Raw genomic sequence first — 23,474 nt, 5'->3', positions numbered from 1 at the left:
ACAACAGAAAGGATGACTAACTAAATGACTATATGTCGTTGCATAAACGTCAAGGCGCTAGCAAGTTTATCTGAAATTTTTACGTTACAAACAAGTTGTCGAGTAAAATATGTCCCAGAAACTAAACCAGCTTTCTGACAGTTTAAGAGCATTTTTTGACATTATGTCGATGTAAACGGTCAATTGCAATCAGTCCGAATAAAATCGGTGTAATCAATCCTAAGGTTTTGATTATGCAAGAAGTAAGGTAAAAGTAACAGTACCTAGATACTCAAGAGTAGGTAGGTAAATGTACCGATGCCTGGACACGTACCTATGCCTGGATACCTTTAAAAAACATAAATTTATGGAAATAAACGTGGATACCATAACTAAAGTTTTAAACTACAAGAAAAAATATTTTTATCTTTGATTTTAATTTGCGTTATACTTATAAATAATAAATGTGTCGAGATATAGGTACATGTCCGGGTATTGGTACTTTTATCTTAATATTTTTTGTGTTCCTGTATCAATTTCATATCCATACATATATATATATATATATATATATATATATATATATATATATAGTCATATGTATGGATACATTCCTATAACGACAGAGAGGATGGAGAGGGAAATAGAGGAAAGGTGGAAAGGTGGGTGAGAGGGAGAGAGGGAGAGAGGGAGAAAGAGAAAGAGAGGAGGGAACAAGAGAGCCAAATGCCAGCTTATTTAAATATTCATGGTTTAAAAATGAATATGTACGTAAATGACAGACTAAAAGAATTAAAAAATCCAGTAAAAAATAAGTTTCAAAAAAACATCAACAGAATGTAATATCGAAGATTGCAACTATATATAAGTGTAGCAAGATGATTTTGATGCAGAAGTCATGTTTGAAATATTTTTTGTCCAATAAAATTATTATAATATTTATAATAAATGATACAAAATATATAATTATTATACAAACATTTAAAAATTATTTAATATTATTAAGTACGTTTAAAAATTAATATGAAAATGCGATATAAAAAAATAAGAGTCATATAAAAGTATAAAAAAATAGTTTTTAGAAACTAGATTAAGATATTAAAAAGAAAATAATAATCTATAAAGACTGAAAGAAACAGAAGGTTTAGTAATTCTAGATAGCAACAATAAAAATTATTATTACTCTTGCTATAATATTATTCATAATCTGCAATATAATGCTAGAAATGTTGTACTGCACTGCGCAAAAGATCCGCAAGCTCTACATAAAAGCGACAGCAACGCATATAACAAATTTTTATCTTATTTCTGAAAGATGTAATGTTGTAGAATAACATTATTATTTAGGAATATAAATTAGATATAAAAATGTTTTTAATTTTTATTTATAGAAGAAATATATAAATTCAGGAAAATAATTATAAAAGTGGAAGTATTTTGAAGACTTTTATTAGATTTTTGAAAAACTTAAATACACAGTTATAACATACATAAAAAAAATCATAAAAGTTTTGCCTAAAACATTTTACATATATCTTACCATGATAATTGCTTAGAATACTATCAAATATAAGCGTTATCCTTGAGAGGTTGTTCAGATATTCTAAACCTTAAAATGAGCACATAAAGAAAGATATGCACTCTTAAATTGTTGTGTTTTACAATATATCTTAAGAATGAAATTGATTCCGGACAATTATGATATAGTCTTTCTAAGACATAAAAGAAGCATAATTGTCTGAAATTAATTGGATTCTTTACTTCTCGAAATATATTGTTAAACACAAAAATTTAAGCGCACATATTTTTTTATACTATGTTTATTTTAAATTTTAAAGGTCGACGTATTGTAGAATAACATTATCAGAAAGACATCTTATTTCCTGATATATAATATCTTTGAAATATTTTGTTTTAATGTTACCGCGTCCCGATAAAGTATATATATTTATTGTATTATATTATCTTCTATCTCATTATCTTCTATCCATTCTTCGTTAATAGCTGATATGATTTTGTCGTTGTCCATCATTGTGCTATGATTACCTTCCACATAATGAATTTGCACTTTACCTTCGGTAACCTAAAAATAAGTTCCTTGTTATTTTTAAAAACAGTTTTATTTCAAAAATATCTATCCAAATTATAGATTTATTTACCTTATGTAGACCATAATCCTCTTCAGTAAAAGAAGCAATCGGAAATGTGGGCTTTAGCAATGTTATAGGTGATTTAAGGCGAGGTAATGAAGATATATTATAATCCTGTATAGCGATTATATGATTGTAAACTGTCAAACATACAAGTTTTTGATTTTCGATGCTCAATACATTTAACTCCTTCGGGAAGTAAGCATGAAATATTTTTAACTTCTCTTCCCATGTATTATATTTGTTCAGCTCTAACGCAAGCTGTAAATAACAATATTTGCATTTTGTATGATTAATAAGAATAAAACATGCTAAATTAAAAATAACATCTGTGTTTCATCATTAGTAAAAGAAATTATTGAGTTACTAAACTTGAGGTACTAAAATCTCTAAATTATCTTCTATAATTATTAACATCCATTCATTCTATCTCCAAATTATTATTATTATTTAATCCTCACTTTATGTATCTTTAAATAATAAATATTATTATTATAATTGTGTGTTATAAATGTATGTTATAAATGTATTATTAATTTTACTTATTCACCGTATGTAAAAGTATCTTTTAATTTAAACCTCAGTCTAGATTTTCTACACTCACACAAGAAATGAGATAAGATAAACACATTCTTGTTTTACTATTTCAAAATTCATATACAAATTCCTGAAGAATGTTCACGTTATAATGAAATATTTTATGTGTGTGTGTCGTTGTTTTAATTAAATTTATATAAAGTTAAATATTAATATGAAAAATTTTTACAATAAAAAATCTAAGTGCGCTCTTTATAATATACTAACCATTTTTTTGCTAATTGTGGTATATATTTCCAATAAACCAAGTAATACTATATTTTGTAACTCTTCTTGTAAAGTACAGTGAAAATATCGATTAGCCAAAATTTTCATTTGGTCAGGAGCTCCGTCTATTAATATTAACCGTCCTGAGAAATTATTAGCTTCCAATAATCTTGCTAATTCGATGGCAATTAAGCATCCAAATGAATAACCCACTATTAAAAATTCTTTTTGGTTTTTAATTTTCTTCAATATGTGCTAAGAAAATAAACATTAATGTATATATAAGCTATAGTAATATATGAAAAACTTGTAGTTGTTAAATATTCCTTATTATACATAAATTATTTTAAAAATAATTAAAATATTATAGAAATGTTAATAAAACTTCTATTACAGGCAGCAAATAAGCGGCTGTCTTCATCACTGAACGACTTCCGTCGGGAATATTAAGTACACCATGTTGCAAACACGTTGCCGAAGATTCAATTCGTGATGCTACAGATTTATATACACTTGAACATCCTTCGATTCCCGGTAAGAGAAATATATTGCCTCGATCAATTTCTTTCCTTGTACCAAGTTCTACAAGAATATCTGGAACCAAGTCTGAATCCTTTATTCTTTGAATTAGCATGTCCAAACCTTCCAAATTACTTGTATCAATTTTATTTATGTCGTGTATGTTTCCTTGTTCGGCTGTAATTGTCATTTGTCTAAGTTTAGCAAAATTTAGAGTTCTAATATCTTGTGCTGTCAAAGAAATGTCGAACTCTCTTTCTAACGTTTGCTTAATTTCAACTGCCATCATCGAATCCATACCCATTTCCGCCAATGGCACGTTTTGCGGCACTGCGTTTATGTTCTTCAATCCTATTTTAAAATACAGTAAGAAGACTATTATTTATAAATAAGTTTTATGTCACATTCTATTTAATTTTTCCTAAAATCTTATACCAACAAAGACTCTAATGTAAGTTTCAAATTGTTACTATTTTTACATGTATATGCAATCAGTTATTTCAGTACAAATGCTTTATAATTGTTATTGTACTGTATTGTTAATTATTTCTTAATTAACGTAAATTAGTGTACAGTTTATTTGAACTTTTAAAAATTTTAAGATTTAATAATGTGAGAAGCTAAAAGACTTCAAAAGATATCAAGGAGGAACAGTTTAAGGATGTTTGGACGGTACAACACCAGCAAAAAATGCTTTTATTTAAAAACTGCAGATTTCTTAGGTTTAAACCGTCTGAAATATAAAATAAATAAATTTATATTACATAAGAAGTTCAACCATCGTAAAATAACATGATTCTTAACGATTTAATTGCTATTAATTATGTACTTTTTATTTTTTTAACCTAAAATTTCGATACTGAATCGGACCGTAAACACTTTCAATGCATCTGTGTACCTACTGTATCACTGCGTTATTATCAAGTTTTATAAACTAAAATGACTTATACAGCGTATTGACCATGTTTTACTACAGTTTTAGGTAAATAACTTTTAAACGAGTACGTGGATCCAAATGAGCTTTACGAATATTTATTAGTTTCATTAGCATATATAAAAAATTTGATTTAATTCGTAACACTACTTCCTCATCAAATTATAAGAATAAGAAGAAAATTCATACGTCAACAAACTTTCGATTAAAATATTTCAGAAACTAAAGCCGCAATAAAAAAATCTAACGATATTTTTTAAATATAATGTCGATACAAGCTTTCGATTGCGACCAATCCAAATCAGATTGGTACAGCCAATCCCGAGATACCATAAGAATCAATGCAAACAAAAAATCAAATAACTTTTAAACCAATAAAAGAATTGTGCTCAAATTTTACACAGATACTTGGACGTAATAATAGAACAATCTATAAAGTTTTTAAATTTTTGGTGATACTGTCTTCCAGCAGTAAAGGAAAATTAGTGAACATATAAGGTATAATATACATATATGCTACTAAAAAAAGATCTTTTGACAAGTAAATAAAAATTTAAAAAAGAGTATATTTCTTATTAACTTCTCTTCTTCTATAAAATAAAATATGTAGGTAATAAGTATATAATCAGTTATCAATTAATTGAAAATAAGTTATTAGTTTAATAAAAAAATTAATTTTCTAATTTTTCTAGAAAATTTGAGGCCCAAAAAAAACTTTTAAATTATTTTCATTATTAATATAAAAATAATAAACTTATAATTCTTTTTTACGAAAGCTCTTTTATACCGCGTTTCTTAAAAAATAATTGTAAAGATAAAATAACTATAAAAAACGTAACAATTTTTGTAAGTTTCAAACTAGGTAAGAAAACATTTAATTATTCTAATGTTGCTAAAATCGTTCCAACGTGAACAACCAATGTGTGTTATTTAATTATACTCACACGAGAAAAATAACGAACCATTCGATATATGTAAATACGATATAAAAGATTTAAAACTTACTTCGTGATAAAAATTGTAAATATTTAAGACATTTTTTACACTAACGTTTTACAAAATTGCTTACCCATGATATGACTAATTGTATCATAAATATTCATTGATCCGCCAATATTTGCTTTTTCAGCAACTACCATACTGCTTACGACAGGGTGGTCTTGGAGCAAGAATACTTCTAACGTATTCAAACAAGAGATTATTCGTTGCTGCAATGTACCTCCAATAACCAATTCCTTACTTTCTTCTTGCATATCTGCCACGAGTCCAACGTCACCAATGGCACCCCATTGTATCGCTAAACCGTGTAATCCTTCTTCCATCCTCTTTTCACAGATTCTCTCCATTACGGAATTAGCCATCCCATAATTTGTCTGACCTGCGTTTCCTCTTCCACACGAGACGGAGGAAAAGACAACAAAATGTCGAAGTTGTGGACAGATCTTCCTCGACAATTCGTCCATTTTTTTTGTCATCCATGCTTTCGATTTGAATGAGTCTTCAAACGTTTGCGGTGATTGATTTTGAAATATACAATCTTTTAAAACAACTGCAAGATTAAATATAGCGTCCACTGGTGCTCTTTCCTCAGCAAATTTTAATATAGATTCACAATCTTCATGTTTCAAATTATTATCGACTGTAACGATCTGTACATCTACACCGTAAGATCGCCATAGCTTTACTCTTGATTGCTGATAACCAGTTCTTATCCCATTTCGTGATGTCAGTATTAGATTTTTTGCACCTCGAAAAATTAACCAATTTATTAACTCTAAACCAAAACCGCCTAGTCCGCCTAAAATGACGTAACATTTATGTTCCAAGCAATAATATTGCGGATGAGCAAGTAGAGGAGCATCCAAAGGCTCATTTTCTTTTCGAACTTTTAGTATTACCTACAAACAATCAGTTAAAATACAATAATTATTACGAAGCAAAAATGTCTAAAAAACGAAATTTTTATCTTACATTTTATTATATATGTTATTTTGCATTTTATCATTAATTTTTTTATTAATTCTAACACTTTTCATGATTTAATTTTATTAGTACAAGAAATTACATTTTTTTCCTAATGCATCAGATAAAAAACTATGTTAATGTACTCTTAATTGTAAAAAAACGAATAATTAATGTTACTCATTAATATAAATAAAAAATGCTATTCAATAAAAATTTATTTAAGTAAATTTGTATTTGTTACGATCTTTATACATGCAGCATTAATTAAAAAAAAAATCTTTCTAATATAACTTGAAAAAATATTTAATAACATAATTAATTACATACTTCTGCGTATTAAGAAATAATTATACCTTGCCAATATGTTTTCCAGCAGCCATATGTCTAAAAGCAGATTCTATTTCATTTCTCTCAAAGACTTTTCTACATAGCGGTTTAATAGCACCATTTTCTAAACCTTCTGTTATTCTTTTCCATAATCTTGACTTTTGTTCTGCATTTGAATAAATTAATTTATCTAACAAAATACCATAAAAACTGATACCCTTGGAGAAAATAGACGAGTTCAATGGATTATTGGAAATCATATCAAATTTTCCAATTTCTAGAAAACGACCACCATTTGCTAAACAGCGAACAGATGCTTGCAATTTCTCTTCGGCTAAGGAATTCAATACGATATCCACTCCACGACCTCCTGTACGCTGCATAATCATTTGTTCAAAGCTTGTATCTCGAGAGTTTCCAATATGATCTTCGGGAATAGAGGAAAACGTTTCTCTTATAAATTGGCGTTTCTCGTCAGTTCCAACTGTCGTAAACACTTCGCAACCTTCGTGAAGCGCAAGATGAATCGCAGCTTGACCAATGCCTCCAGTACCAGAATGAATCAACACTTTGTCTCCTTTTTTCATGTTACCCTTTATATACAAAGCATAGTAGCACGTGCTGTACACACACGGAATCGTTGCTGCGTCTTCCAATGTCCATTTATCTGGTATGACCCAACTGAGATATTTTTCAGCCACGCAAATGTTCGTCGTACCTCTAAACGTAATAATGTTTGAAAGTATATAATTTGTACATGTCCCGTAAAAAAGTTGTAACTACTTACTAATATAAAATATATTATACAGAAGTAGTATATAAGTGTAAAATGTAGAGGGTTTTTTTTTATTTTTTACTTTATTTGAAGCATACTTTTATACTCAAGTTCAAATTTAAGCCGATAAAATTAAAACTATATTAAATATTAAATTAATACTACTATATTTATATTTAATGTAAATAATTTTCTTCATTGAGTATTGATAGTAAAACGTTCATAATTTTACCCGTATGAGCACATTCCCATTATTCTTCGTCCACTCATATCAATTCCAACAAATTCTAAACCAATTAAATGATTATAATCGTATTCAAATAATGTGATAGACTCGACGGCGATTTTACCAGTAGCCAACAGAATATCTTTGAAATTGAGCGGCGCATAAATTACATTAACGAGATCCTCACGCTTAATGGAGAAAGGCATTCTCTTCTGTACCCAGCAAAGAGTACTCAGATCCCCTTGTACCTGTCATATAAATAAACATAAATAATTAATATTTATAATAAAATTTAGAACAGTATTATACTCCTTGACGTACCAGCTGTTTAACGTAAGCACACTGTACGAGGTTTGGTTTCAACGATGGTAATGGAAAATGTCTGTATGAGCCCCAAACGTTACCGGAACGTAAGACATTGATAGGTAGATTCAATTGCAGCTGTTTCATGTACAATGGCTCTTGCAAAGAAAAAGCAGGAGCTTTATCATCTTGAATAAATACGCCTTTAATTATTTCGCCGCCTGATTCTCTTCTCAAACAATTAATAAGACCGAGTAGCCCGGATTCGAAATCTCCTTCCGCGACGAGAATTGTCTCCGTATCTACACCAGCCTCGCTTTGCACACTCATGATTGATTTTAGTTCATCTACCCATGTAAACTCATAATTGTTTACATGTACAATCCGCTGGTTTTTCGCAATATTTTGCGTTTTTCTTAATAGTAAAAGCGTCTTTTCATTTATCTGTTTCTCCAATATGACATCCAGCTCATATGCTTTCAGGCATGAATAATCGTAGACCGCATCAGATTTTTCCAGAGTTAGTAAAAAGCCTTGCGGCATTAACAGAGACAGCAGTTGTTCGTATAATGTCTTGCTATTTTTTGTCAAAATATCGAAACCAAAGATCATTAAACAATTCTCGTCTTTTGACAACTTAGTTATCTCCGTTGTAGAAACGTTGTTGGGCAAAGAGATATTTGGAAATCTCTCGTGAGTCGTCGCGAGTCTGATGTGATGGCGAATCTGCGGTAAATTATTTAAGATTTCACTAACAAGTGGAGAATTTAAATCTTCTGGTGTCACATTGTCACTGTCATCGACAAATTCGATAATTTTAACACTTGTCACATTGTAACATTCAAGTGCAATGTGCACCGACATTCTTACTGCATCTTGCAACGACATAGTTCCTAAATCACGATGAGCAACAAATTTGTATTCTTCAAGAACGGTATTAACTACTTTTTGTCGGCGAGATATAGGTGTAGCCATAATGCCACAAATTTCTATTCCTCCAGATATTATAGTATCTAGAGACTTGTAATGACGAACAGAGAATTCTGTAATGTAGTATAAATAATTAGAATTAAAATTGATATTTCGTGCAATTGCTTTTGAACTGAATCACACTTACGTCTTTCTCCAATTGGATAATCCTGAGTTATCCGTATGTGATATTTCGGATCGATTGTCAGTTTGCGTATTCTTGTTGGAACCAAGAGGCTTCTTGAACTCTGTCCCAAAATCATCATTTGTAACATGTTGTCCATAAATGCTACCCAGTTACACGTCCAGGTGATATGGCCGTTTGATCCCGTAACCGATGCGCTTTTCAATCCACGAAATACACCGGTATATTGATAACCGCGAAGTCTTAATTCCTTATAGATGTCTTTTGTATTCATTTCTTCCTCATCATCGATATATTCAGCAAGATTAGCAGATATTTTTTCATTTTCAATATTGGTTGGAATGCGTACTGTTCCAGTAACAACAACACTGTCTCCTTCGATTATTTCAAACCTGTTGCTACCTAGATATGTAGGTATAATTTTTTTTTTTAATTACATGATACCTATACAAAAGCAGTTGACTCGTAAAAATAATTCTAATACATTCGGTTTATTCTCATCCATATATTTCTTACATTTTAAATATTGCATCTTAAAATGTGCATAAATCTTAAAATCTAATATTCAGGAAAGAAAAATAATTATTTAATATAATTAAATAAGTATAACATTACCTTCTTGGATCGAGAGAGTAAATTCAATCTCATTTTGTTGTGATAACACTGTAGCACGAATAAAATTAACGTCTTCAAATACAATTGGTATATTTGTATAATACTCTTTCATCTTTAACGATGCCATCATCTCCCAAATATAGAAGAGATACCCCGTAGCAGGAAATAAATTTTTTTCATTAACGACATGGCCCGTTAAATACATGAATTCCTCATCAGCTATATTGATACTGACAATCATTTCTCTTTTTTTAATTACTTTTGCCGCACTATGTTTCATTACATAGAAATCTTCGGTATGATTCCATCTGCAAAAACGTCATTAAAGCTTCTCATATATATAATGCAGGTATAAATAAATAGTATTTTATTTGTTAGTCACTTATTGACATAATCGATATTTAAATACTAATTCTATAAAATTCCACCATTCTTCGATTTTTGCATAGGTATGAGACAATTAAGGTATATTTATCCCTGGGATAAGCAGAACAATAAAATCTTCAAACTATAGGTATGGCTCTATGATATAATATAGATAACAGTTTTAGTTTTCCGACAAACAAGAACCAATTTTTAATATAAAAAAAATTAGTGGACAAAAAATATGAAAAAACTAATCCAATATTATTTTGTTTGTTAATACCTATATTTTATCATGTTTTTTATCTAATTCATGTAAATGTTTTAAAATCCATGATAATTTTCATTATTCGGCGATTTATGATATCTACTTGTATTCGCGTACTTAAAACATGCTTACTATACCTTATAAGAGGAGAAATCATCGGTGTTCCGCGGCTTACAGGAAATTCTACTGTCGGATAGAGATTTGCTATTTGCGGCTGTAAGCCTGCATTGTACAGTTTTCCAATTGTTTCTAAAAATATATCACAACTATGACTTTTCATACATTCATGTAACGCTACATTTGTTACCATAGGATATAAAGAATCCTTTGAAATATACTGAAGAATATTCTGAGACGGTATTTCAATCATTATTGTGTCTCTTGGGATTGAACGTATCGCCTTTGCGAATAATACCGGCAATAACAAATGATTTGTATAGTATTTTGAACATGAAGGTATAGTATTGGAGTACTCATTTGGGGATGTCAGCCACTTTGAACTGTGAAACTTTTTTTGTGGTAATATCCGATTCAAGTATTCTTCACACTTAGCTGCAGCAGGTTTGATGTAACGACTATGAAAAGGTATATAACTGCAAAAAATTTCTTTTGTAGAAATTCCATTAGCCTAAAAGAATGCATAAATTCGTAAGTATTATTAATATTATTATTATTGTTTGTTAAAAAAAAACTATTTAAAGAAATTAATCAGAAAATATTACGTTACTTATAAGCATTAATATACCTGCAGTTTGGTGAGAAATGCTTTTATAGAATTTGTTGGGCCGCTCACGATAAAATTAGAAGAACTATTGTAACAAGATATATCGATGTCCGAAGGACACATAACTTTTAAAGTTCCAAGATCGAGATTAATTTCAGCCATGGAACCGTTAATTATTTTCGACTCCTGAAGAGCTAAACCGATGAAGTATGCCGACAGAATCGTTTCTTCGGCCGTTAAACATCCATCGGCATATCCACAAATTAGCTCACCAATGGAATGACCGATTATAAAATCGGGAATGATACCAATGGATGTTAAAAGATCTACCATTCCAATCTGTGATACATATGTATAAAAAGAATATCTTTCCATTTGTTTTAAATAATTATTAGGATAATAAAATAAAAGTTTAATTATTGTATATTTGATATATGATATGTACAAAATATTAAATTAAATATACAAAATAAGACATTTATAAAGTTTAATCAAGGAATTTTTCTTTTTTTACCTGCAGTCCAACAAGAGCTAAAAATAAATTAATAATATTGTCGAAAATAATTTTGTTTTCGCTTGTTAAAATATCTGTAAAGAATATGCCATAAGATCTCAAAACGCTATCACATTTCTGGACTGCTTTGGCAAATACTGGAAATTTCATTAGAGCTCGACCTGCCAAATTAAGAAAATTTAAGAAAAATTTTTTAATCCCCTCTAACGTATAGATACATTATATGTATACACGTGCACACGCGCGCGCGCGCACACACACACACACACACACACTTACTCATTCCAAACCATTGAGATCCTAGTCCAGAAAATATGAAACAAATTGGCCTTTTTATATATGAGCAGCGCTCCACTTTATTAATTGTATTATGAGATATTTTAGACCCAGTTATCATGTATCCTCTATAAAGATGACCTTCAATATTATCACTATGAATATGGTGTAGTAGAGATATGTATTCTGCATCTACTGATCGACTTCGCACCTACATTCAGTAAAAGGAAACATTTATCATACTTTTGTGGAATAATTTTACATAAAGAGAGAGAAGGAAGATATTATTATTCTATGTTACAAAAAATTTCTTTTAGAATATATTATTATTATTTAATATTTTAAATAATGCGCTTAGACATTTTTTTCTTCGAGCAAATTTAAATTTATTTTAGAATGTTGCAAAAATATCTTTTTAAACGTTATATAAACATGTTGTTAAATTAATATTAATAAATATAGTTAAATATATTTACCTTAGTTGTATATATTATATTTCTAATATAAAAATATATAATATAAGAAATAACAATACAATTGAATAAATAATTTCTTGAGAAAATTAAGAAAGAAAAAAAGATGAAAACAAATAAGAGTACGTAAATATGACAATTTTCGATTATCAGCCAAATCATTATTCTTAAATTAATAAAGAACATATACATATAAATTTAAAAATACCAGTTTTCATTGTTCTTAAAAAATATCTTAAATATCTTAAAAGTTACCAATTTTGCAGACCACTAGAGTAGAGAAATCCCTTAAGTAGAGAATAAATATTGAAATAGTTTGCGTATAGTTAACAACAGAAATAGTTATACTTGTATCATATCGCAGAAGAAAAGATAAATGTTATAAAATCGGAAATAGATCCTAAGATAAATAAAATAAGCGATTAATATTTGCTTACGTCATCTAAGATGATTTTAACTGCTTCTTCCGTACGTCCGGACACGGTTACAAGCCTAGGTAAATCATCGCTCGGTACTCCATCATTGATTTTTTGTTTAGAATTCGATTTCAGCAATATGTGACAATTAGCCCCTCCAAATCCAAAGGAATTAACACCTACATAACCACCCTCCCATTCCGTTGGTTCCGTGATAATCTTTATTCTTCCTTCGATAATAGCAGTCAACTCTTTTCGCGGACGCTTGAAGTGTATAGTAGGCGTAATTATACCAGTTTCCATCGCCAATAATACCTTTAAGAAATCATATTTTTTTGCTAGTAGTAATCATTACATGTGTATGTATTGTAATTATAAAAATATAGGAAAATATAAATATAATTGCTGTAATAACATTTCAAGCGAAGACAATAATGTTAAATTATTTTATTACAATTATACCTTTGCTATTTGGCAAAGACCACTGGCGGGTTCGGAATGTCCAAGATTCGATTTTACCGAGCCCATTAACAAAGGAGTGTTTCTTTTAGCGCATAAAGATTGGTCAATGGACATAACTTCTACAGGATCACCGATTATAGTACCAGTTGCATGAGCCTCCATGTAAGATAACTCACTAGGTGAGATTCCACATTCCTCATACAATTCTTCCAACAGCACTTTTTGCTTTTCAAACGATGGAAAGGTAATACCTTCTTCTTTAAAACCATCGCAATTTGTTTTACCTGATATGACGGTCGCATATATTCTTCGTGCATTTTTTGCCTTTTGCAGATACACTACTGCGATCGTATCGCTGCGCATATATCCGGTACCTTCTTCGTCAAAGGGTTTACAATAACCGTTAGCAGACAGCACCCCTAAAAGAAATCAATCAGTAAATGAAATTTTTCAAGTTTCGATTCAATTTATTAAATGCAGAGATATAGAGGAGGCACGGATATGTTGTTCATTTTAGATAAAATATATATTTGTTGTGCGGAACGCGCTGTTAAACGAACAGAAAAAATAATGCAGTCAATAAGTTTATTTCACACATACAAAAAAAGTTTTATAATTTTACAATGAAAGTAAAAAGCAAAAAGAAGTGTCCAAAGAAGATGTAATTCTTCTAGATTATTCGATAATATCTAAGTTATCTAACAAAAGTACGAAAAATACCTAAAATACATATCAAGATAATAAAATCCGAAATTTACATAAAGATGAAAATGTACAAAGTATAAATAAATTTATCAGTATTGTACAACAGTATTAAAAATATAATAAATACCTAGACGATAAAATTGATAATTTGCATAAGGATGAAGGCATATATTAGCAGTAGCGACAATAGCCGCGTTACATTCTCCGGACCGAATCAGTCTGTAAGCTTCCATCATGGCAAAGTTACTTGAACTACATGCAGTATCAATATTATACGATGGTCCAATAATGCCGAGCCAGTAAGAAATTCTTTTTGCCATGACAGCTTTGCTGCACTCAACCAACGGTAATCCATTCAACTAATCATAATACATATTTTTAAACGTACTAAGATATTAAAATTTACAATTAATATATACACACACACACAAGTAAATATTTATTTAAAAATATATTTATTTTTAAAGCTACTTAAAAATCTTTTGCTCTTGTATAATTTTTATATATTTTACGTAAAGAAACAAATTTCTATATTTACAATAAGAATTTTACATGTATATAATTACTGTTCTCTCAGAAAAATTTTTATTAATTATATTGCATAAATTATTTACATCGCGATGAATACCTGCGGTTTATAATAGGTGAATAAGACTTGAGTTTCAGAAGAACAAATTGCTGTAAAAACACCCGTCCTAGTTCCTCGTAACTCTTTAGGATTAACACCCGCATCTATAATTGCTTCGTAAGTATGCTCGAGTAACATTCTGGCCATGGGCTCCATTGTATGAGCTTCTGTTGTGGATATGTTGAAAAATTCTGGATCAAACTTTTCTATATTGTTGATTTTACCGATTCGATCAGGCATATCATAGCCTACATAAAAGTTCAATATATTTTGTAAGAATACATATGTATTTTTTCTTGTCAAAAATAAAAAAAATGTTTTCAAAGATTCATATAATATGTAAAAAAAATTGTTCCGAAAATAACAAAGTCATAAAAATGTTTGTTAATTAACGAAAAGTAATTTATATTTTTTTACATAAATATAAAAATTATTGTTGTGATATAGTATAGTGCATTTTCTCGATCTTGATACTGTTTTTAAAGACAACTAAATTAAATATTATGAATTCTTAATTACAGTTGAAAATACGTTAAATAAAATATGATTTTTTTACTCTAAAGTACATATCTGCATAAATAATATAAATATGTATCTCAATCTTAAGAAGAAAGAAGTTTATTACAATTATTCCACCGTCCATGATCGTTCGAACCAAGATCTAGCTTGTTAAGAAGATTTTCTTGAAATTCTTTCAGATTATTAGTGTTAGGAAATCGACCAGCAATACCAGAAATAACAACTTCTTCAACATCGGCACTGATACATAAATCAGGTCGATTCATGATTCCGATACTTTTTCAAAACAGATAATTCTAGAATGAGATACCATTATTCATTTTTTGAGAAATTAGTTGTAAATGTAAAATGTATTAAAAAAATTAAATACAATATAATATTATATACATACCAATAGGAACTACTAGCAATATAGCAGTAGAAACAATCAAAGTTGAAGTTAAAGAGTAACTAAATTGTACAACTCTGCTCCTCTAATTTATTGTTTCTGTTCACTTCAAACATATACATATTAATGTTGCAGTAGCATTGAATATTAATATTTCAATAGCTGATTTCCATTGTAGTATATATGCTTATTACTTATTACATAATCATGGAAATTTTTGACATAGATATAACTTACTAATGCGTAATGGAGAACGGATTCAGAAACACATACCAAAAAATTATTATTTATTATCGCTTTACAGTTGTAATAAGCTTAAAGTATATTGTAAAATAATTTAATTATGCGATAAAACGCCATTTTAATATCTACTAATGTGTTCGAGATATATAATTATTATTCATAGATGTTTATATAAGTTCAGGACAGTTTAAGATAATCGAACGAGCAAGCTCTATACATAGTTCTTCTTTCCGAATAAAAATTATATTAAATGTAAACAGAAATATAAGAATAATAAGCCACAAAATTTATTGACAAAAGTAATACTGTACGATATAACTTATAATTGTTTTATTTGTCTCGTTACAGTATATTTGTTTTAATTATTACCTTGGTTCAAATGCATTTCACCAAATGTTGATTATTAACTAGTAAATTAATGGTCAATAAAAACTCGAAATTAATACAAAATACAAATAATATTATGACTATTGCACTACATGATTCTATGCTTGCCATTCCACATTAATTTATTGCACTAGAATATCTTTATTTAGATATTTTTACAAGAAAAAAAAATTAATTTTATTTTATATATTTATACGTGATACAAAATAAGATAAATTAAGATTATTTGGTGTTCGCACGTAACTTACACGTGGTATGCAAATGCACATTGATTTAATCACATTGTTATATCTACTTTGCATATTGCATTTATGTATTCAAGAATAACATCCGGTAAACTTCGACATTTGGTGCATATGCCAATTTTAATTGTACGTAGTCAAAGCTATCATATATTTTATCTTTAAAAATACTACAGATAATAAACTTCTAACAATTTTCAAATAGCATATTATACTTAATTGATTAAAAAATATACTAGGATATTGATTATACTTAGAGTTTTCAAATGTCCTTTCCCTAATTTAGTTCAACATTCAATTCAATATTTTTGAAAGCATATAATGAATCGAACAAAGTATTACAAAATTATTACTAAAATTGATATCCCAACAATTATTAAATCACGAGACAGTATATAGTGTATCCCGTGCCAAATAAATATGGAGATATAGTACGCCGTGAAAGTAATGTTATGGGTTTTAAATATAATATACGCTTAAAGAGATAGATATTATTTAAAAGAGATTATTTAAGAGTAGATATTATTTAAAAAAGCATGTTGAATGAGTTATGTAACAAGCAAATCGATATTTGCTGCCAAATTGCTATTGTATTATGCTGTGCATATTTTGGCTCTGTTTTTGCTCTCATTTTATGAACAGTAAGTTTTGCAAATAAAACACAAGCCTATAACGAGGATGCAAATAGCATCGGCTTTGATACAAATTCTGGTTGAATTTGCTCTCAATTTGCAAGCGTATTTTTATTATTTTGCTTAAAAGATACTAAATATGTAGAAAAAATTAAATTTCTATCGTCAGGTTTAGAATATTACAGTCAGGTTTAGGATATTTGATTGAAAGAATAAACGTTAAACTTCAAGTGATGAATAAAGCTTATGTTATTGGAAAACAATTCTCATTGTCTTTAAGTTATGGATGAATCACTGTTCACAAAAGTCAAGGATTGAATTTACGAAATGCTATTATGAAAGTATGTAAGTAATTTTGCATTTAGTCAAGGACAAATGTATGTTTTGTCGCGAATAACATCCTAAGAAAGTTTGCAATAATTATGTTAATTAATCACGAATCTTTATTTATATCTAATAAAATATATTTTGATTTAATAAGCGGTGTTACTATATGCGTCTATCATATGGCTAAATTAATCAGAGTAGCTTAATGCGATCATCAGTTTTATCTTAAGACCGCTTTAAACAATTTAAAATTTATAACAAAAACCACGGCAAAATAGTGCAATTGTATAGTATACAAGTACAATCATTATATTAGATTTTATTGATAATATATTGTAGTTTAACCGCGCCTGTTTTTAATATCAAATCTTTTATACAAATGTATATCTATTAAAAAACAGAAAAGTAATGTGCGGCATATTTTAAAAATCTCTTTTATCATGATTAACGGCATGTAAAAAAATTTGATTAATCTCGATGCATGTTGTGCATCAAGATTAATCAATTTGTTAGAAAATATTCTAACAAATTTTTTCCAATATTATAATTCAATGTTGCTATAAAGAACTAACAAACTGATGCTTTTAAAAATATTAAATACATTCTAAAAAAACATGCTTGAAAATGCTTAAAAACTTCGAATTAACACTCTAATAAACTTTTATCAATTATAAATGACTTTATAATAAATTTGTTTTTACAATTTATTGTATCATTATTAAAAATAAAATATATATAGTTAATATAGTTAACATTAATAATAATAATAATAATATAGTTAAAATTGTGTTAAATAGGTTTTACATACAATTGAAATTACTGAAATTAGCATATCGACCAGACGTCAAAGTTTACCGGACGTTACGAGAATCTTGAGTGCATGAATATTCTACGCAAAATAGACTTAATAATTAAGGATGTTGGTTGCCGTCACGTTGCGTGGCAGAGGCAATGGGGCAGGGGAAAGCTTAAAAATGTGTTTTCATCGGGTAAAATATACGAGTTTTACACTGTAAATCCAAGTGTGTTATTTCAACACGCATAAACGTATAAAAATAATACAATTGACTGAAGTTTGTTTTACATGTTTTGTTGCGTGTGAAATTTTAACATGTTTAATCGTATATTAAATTAAGTATACGTTCAACCGTGTTAAATGACGTAATTTAACGGCAAGAAATATGTAAAAAGAGCTTCAGTAAAATAACACACTTGGATATGCAGTGCAGCAAATGAATATGTGAAATCCATTTAATTAGCTGTTTCTAAGATTTTAGAATGTATAGACAAATCACACAAGTAGATAGGCTATGCCGGTTCTGGATCAAGGCGTGGTGCTCGCGCGGGGTGTGGGGCGAGGGGATCTCGGCGGCGCGGTGATCTCGGTGTCTCGGTGTGGAGAGGGGATGACGTCATCGGCGTGGCCGCCGAGATCCCCGCGCCGCCGAGATCTCCTCGCCCCGCACCCCGCGCGAGCACCACCCCTTGATCCAGAACCGGCATAGCCTATCTACTCACACATTTCAGTTTTCATAAAAATTTTTTCTAAATATATAAAGAATTATTTGCACCAATTTTCATTAAATTCTTATTATTTTTAATACACTTTCGAGAGTTACATTACAGGTGTCGTATAACATTTTTGTTATGTCACCTGTGTATAAAAGAGATAAGAGTTTATTTTCAATAATTAATTACTCGACAATCATGCAGACAATTGTCTTCAACTTTGGCATGGACGACAGATTCCCATATAGACGAATATCCTCCATAAATTTGAACTAATTCTTATCATTCTGATTTGAGCAACTAACCTCCTTAAATCGATACATTCTTGCACATTATAAGTGATTTACATGTATATCATCTTCATTTATTTTATAATTTTATTATTACATATACAATATAAATAAAACACAAAATTATAATTATATCGTTTATCATTAAATACAAAAACAGCAATCATTTTACTTCTTATAGTTAAATCATGTCGCAACGTATCTAAAATTTATGAAAAATCATAAAGTAATAACAAATATCTAATAACTTTCTTTCTATGTGTTTTTTTTATTTATTCTATTTATTTAAATATAAAATTTATGCTATTAATAGATATGTTAACACACTATCTATTTCAATAATTTCTATAAATGAGTACTTAATAAACTTGCCGCAATGAAAGCGTTAGTTGTTGCAAATTAAACATTTAATACTTTTACAATATTAATAAGGCTCGAGTGCCAAATTTGCCAATCTTGTTTCTACCGTTTTGAATTTCACCATTGTCACGTTGACAATAGCGACTTACAAATTCAAAACGGTAGAAACAAGAATCTCATACCATAATCGACGCAAAATGCATCGCATGATATATAAACTCTTTTATCGACAAAAAAAATCTGTGATAATATTTAATAAATCTTGTCTTATCGGATTTAATAATAATTAAGTAATTATAATTATGCTAATTATATAATTATATTAATTTATTTTTTCTCTCTTTCTCTCTCTCTCTCTCTCTCTCTCTCTCTCTCTCTCTCTCTCTTTTTCTCTCTCTCTCAAAAGTCACTTTAGGAAGCATTCATTCGGGAGTCGGGACTAATCAACACGCACAACTATTAATAGATTTAAAAAATCGTGAGAAATTTAATATGATTGTAGTAAATAATTTAAAGATTTCCAATCAATATTAATTTTATGTTGGAGTCTTTAAGAGGTACAAAATGATTTTAATTAAACCGGCATTTTTTAAACACTTATATAATAAAGCTTCTATAAAAGATATTTATATAACAAAAAAGATATAGCACAACTAGATATAATAATGATATAAGAACGTGGTGATGAAAAAATGGTCTGATCGTTCGAATATAGATTTTTGCGATTCACGCGTCTTGCGACAAATGACTAATTAGCATTTAATGATACCTTACACAGAGCTTCGATGATAATATACCTCTAACAATAAGTACAAGAACCTACTCCAACAAATATTACATATTTTATGCTATAGGATTGTACATTTAAAGAAGGCCTACCCAGTATTTTACTCGCGAGTAAAACACTATTCTCTCTCAACGCTATCGTCTCGCTCAATAAGATGAAGTAATAAAGAATAGATATATGCATCTACACTCACAATCAGACAATTATCATGTATAGATTACCACGCAGAATACAATCTAAAAAATATTTACCCATCCTTTTCATAGAAAAAAAACCGTACAAAAATTTAAAGGATTAAATTAAAAATTAAGTTATTAATTAAATATTTTTATAAATATTTTTGCGAAAAAGAGAGAAACTAACATATTTTAATTAAGTGTAATTTATTAAAATAAATATAATTTATATTTTATTAAATTTTCTTACATCCATCCATAATTTATAGTACATTACGTATTAATCTTAAATAACTTTATTGGATTAATCTAATAGATTGATTAAACAAAATTATTTCTTTTTATTAAATAAATTATATAAAACTTACATTAGAAATACGAAAAAATACAAAAAAACGACAAATATATTTTTCTCCTTATTAGAAATAACATTACGATAGTAAAGCGCAATATTTAATTAGAATCTAACCTACGTGGAATACAAATAATCTACTAAAATGATACGTCTAAATTAGAATACGTCTAAATTAGAATAACGCTCAGAATAATTAATATTTTCAAAAATAACTGTTTTATGTGTAACAGATTCCTTACATTTACTCGTAGACATATATGGAGGGGTAAAAGTGGTGTAAAAGTCAAATTTTTTAAGATATTGACTCGTGTGCATAGATGTAATCTATACAATATATAAATTGCATTTATGCACACGAGTCAATATCTTTAAAAATTTGACTTACATCACTATGGCTTTTACTCCTCCATATATGTCTACGGGTAAAAATAAGAAATCTGTTACACATAAAACAATTATTTTTAAAAATATTAATTATTTTGAGTGTTATTCTAATTTAGACATATCATTTTAGTAAATTATTTGTATGTATAGTTGTATGTTTTTACACCTCCATATACTGGCCACAATCTGGCCGTTAAAACCTAAGACACCTGTATATTTTTCGAATAAGAGCAGAAATATTTTTAATTCTACTCTTATTCGAAAGATATAGGAAGAACGCAATTATTTTATCGTGGTTCAATAATAACATATGTACCACCTTTTACCGCAAGACCAAATAATTTTTCGTTGAAAATAAACGGCACTGCAGTCTGGGAACGAGGTTTGAACTTATATTTGGAAAAAAGACTGACGAGTCCGACCTTTGTTTGCACGTATCCAAATCGCGCACCTAAAAATTAATAATACCAATGTAATAAAACTTATATAAAACGTTTGCGTAGTAACTTATTATAGATTTAGCTCTTATCAATCTAAAAAATATTTACCCATTCTTTTCATAGAAAAAAAACCGTACAAAAATTTAAAGGATTAAATTATAAATTAAGTTATTAATTAAATATTTTTATAAATATTTTTGCGAAAAAGAGAGAAACTAACATATTTTAATTAAGGGTAATTTATTAAAATAAATATAATTTATATTTTATTAAATTTTCTTAATAAACATTTGCGTGATTCAACAATTATTATCAAAATAAAATTGAACAAAATGCTAAAAAATATGGTAACTATTTAGATTAACGTACCCTCCTCCAATGACTTTAACCTTGACATGTGTTGTCCTGAGTAATTTTTTCTTATAACTTAATCGTCGGTCATTATTTAAAAGTTATGAACAAACGAATTTAAATAAAATATACGTAATTTTCGAACAATGTGTACATAAGAAGAGTGAGTTTGTATGTAGACCTACTGTAGGACTTCACAATATTTATCATTGCTTATCAGAAGCTTTTTACTTCTCTACTATTGCCAGTCTTTGCGTTGGGGGTGGATCTCGATTCGCATGGAAAGTTGAAAACCTGAACCGTACAATGATAGACCTTGTTGCGCCCTGTAAGCAGAGATAGGATGAGGTGGATCGAAGCGAGGTTCACCACACCCAACTCCGGCCTGCTTATAGGGTAAAACAAGGTTTCTTATTGTACGGTTACATGTGTATTGTCTATACACACATATCAGTAAATTACTTTCCTTAGCACTGACACAAACTGTTATATTTCTCGAAAGCCCAAAATCGAAAAAATTTGTGATGTTCTGTGATTACAGCTGCAATGTGATCTGGAGACGTCATTTTATAGCGCGGATAACTTTTGAGCTTTGTACGTATCAATTTTCTAGCTAAAACTAGTATTTTAAACTTTAACCGTGTTTTCCTCGAAATGGCATTTTTCGCTAATTTTGCCACGATAAGTAACGAACGACTGCAGATATCGACATTTTTTTTTTTTTTTTTTTTTAGATAAAGAATTTTTCCGTAAACTGAACCTATATATTTTAACGCACAAAAATTAATTTGTTATAACTGTTTTAACAACAAATAACTTAAATTTTTTGAAATTTTTTTTTTGGTTGTCATTGTAATCTTGACGTACTTTTTTTAGACTTTAGGTTCAGTCTATAGAGGAGGATCTCACAAAAAATTTAAAAAATTCCTTCTAAAAATATGTAATATTAAGAGATATATTTTCGTAAGAAATTCTTATGTAATATGATAATGAAAAAATTATACATATAGTGTATATAAATTATATTTTAATTGGTGCGACTTTGTGATATCATTATTTTTTTCCGAAAAAATATATTTAAACAATAATATCTTAATATATTGGCGTTAAATAACACTTTTATTATGTAACACAACTCCTCTAGCTATCGATTGAGGCTATTATAAACTTAACACATCCACACCAGTTCATAATTTTCTGTGTTTTGTATCAAACAGCGCAGCATGAGGATATTTCGACTTATTAATATTTAATATAAAGATTGATAATAAAATAGCCCGATTGTATACTCACAAACATACGTATACGTAATAATTACATATGATATCCTGAGTCACTGGTGGTTCAAACCATTTCTATCAATCCAGATTATAAATTCTTAGAACTAGAAAAAAATAAAAAGTAAGTTAAATCGAGATTAAAGTTAATCTATATATTAATAGAACTGGACATTAAAATCAGTCCAGCCATTACTAAAATCCGATAAGCATACCTCGGCTCAACTAACCGGCTCGTGTACCCCGACCTGTTTTGTTACTGTCGCG

General features: G+C 28.8%; 1 protein-coding gene and 1 long non-coding RNA gene across 2 annotated transcripts; both read right to left on the bottom strand.

Annotated features, from left to right (window-relative positions):
• Positions 1-1,412: 1,412 nt before the first annotated feature.
• Positions 1,413-15,536, bottom strand: LOC139822071 (fatty acid synthase-like). The gene is made up of 20 exons (XM_071793599.1): positions 15,451-15,536; positions 15,166-15,355; positions 14,541-14,788; positions 14,040-14,271; positions 13,208-13,626; positions 12,767-13,060; positions 11,860-12,067; positions 11,581-11,741; positions 11,088-11,405; positions 10,480-10,970; positions 9,712-10,019; positions 9,100-9,498; positions 8,001-9,025; positions 7,686-7,927; positions 6,705-7,398; positions 5,456-6,284; positions 3,328-3,803; positions 2,934-3,188; positions 2,139-2,390; positions 1,413-2,062 (listed from the first exon to the last, which is right to left on the bottom strand). The coding sequence occupies exons 2-20, from the start codon at positions 15,323-15,325 to the stop codon at positions 1,928-1,930; spliced, it is 7,146 nt and encodes a 2,381-aa protein (XP_071649700.1). The 5' UTR covers positions 15,326-15,355; positions 15,451-15,536; the 3' UTR covers positions 1,413-1,927.
• A 5,211-nt stretch (positions 15,537-20,747) lies between these two features.
• LOC139822109 (uncharacterized) lies at positions 20,748-23,474 on the bottom strand. Its single transcript, XR_011734447.1, has 3 exons — positions 23,423-23,474; positions 23,224-23,314; positions 20,748-21,590 (listed from the first exon to the last, which is right to left on the bottom strand). It is a non-coding gene; the product is annotated as an uncharacterized lncRNA (long non-coding RNA).

Source organism: Temnothorax longispinosus, chromosome 11 (assembly GCF_030848805.1).
Source record: "Temnothorax longispinosus isolate EJ_2023e chromosome 11, Tlon_JGU_v1, whole genome shotgun sequence".
NCBI classification, from domain to species: Eukaryota; Metazoa; Arthropoda; class Insecta; order Hymenoptera; family Formicidae; genus Temnothorax; species Temnothorax longispinosus.
The sequence above is the reverse complement of the archived record's forward strand: the minus strand, read 5'-3'. Positions and strand labels throughout refer to the sequence as shown.

Bases quoted from the DNA above. Each gene is read 5' to 3' on its own strand.
- LOC139822071 (XM_071793599.1), bottom strand. From the start codon at position 15,325: ATGAATCGACCTGATTTATGTATCAGTGCCGATGTTGAAGAAGTTGTT. The intron at 12,068-12,766 runs GTAAGCAAATAT...TACTGAATGTAG, and splicing joins TTAAAATCATCTTAGATGAC to GTGCGAAGTCGATCAGTAGA. The intron at 3,189-3,327 runs GTAATAGAAGTT...TTATTTTCTTAG, and splicing joins CAGCCGCTTATTTGCTGCCT to CACATATTGAAGAAAATTAA.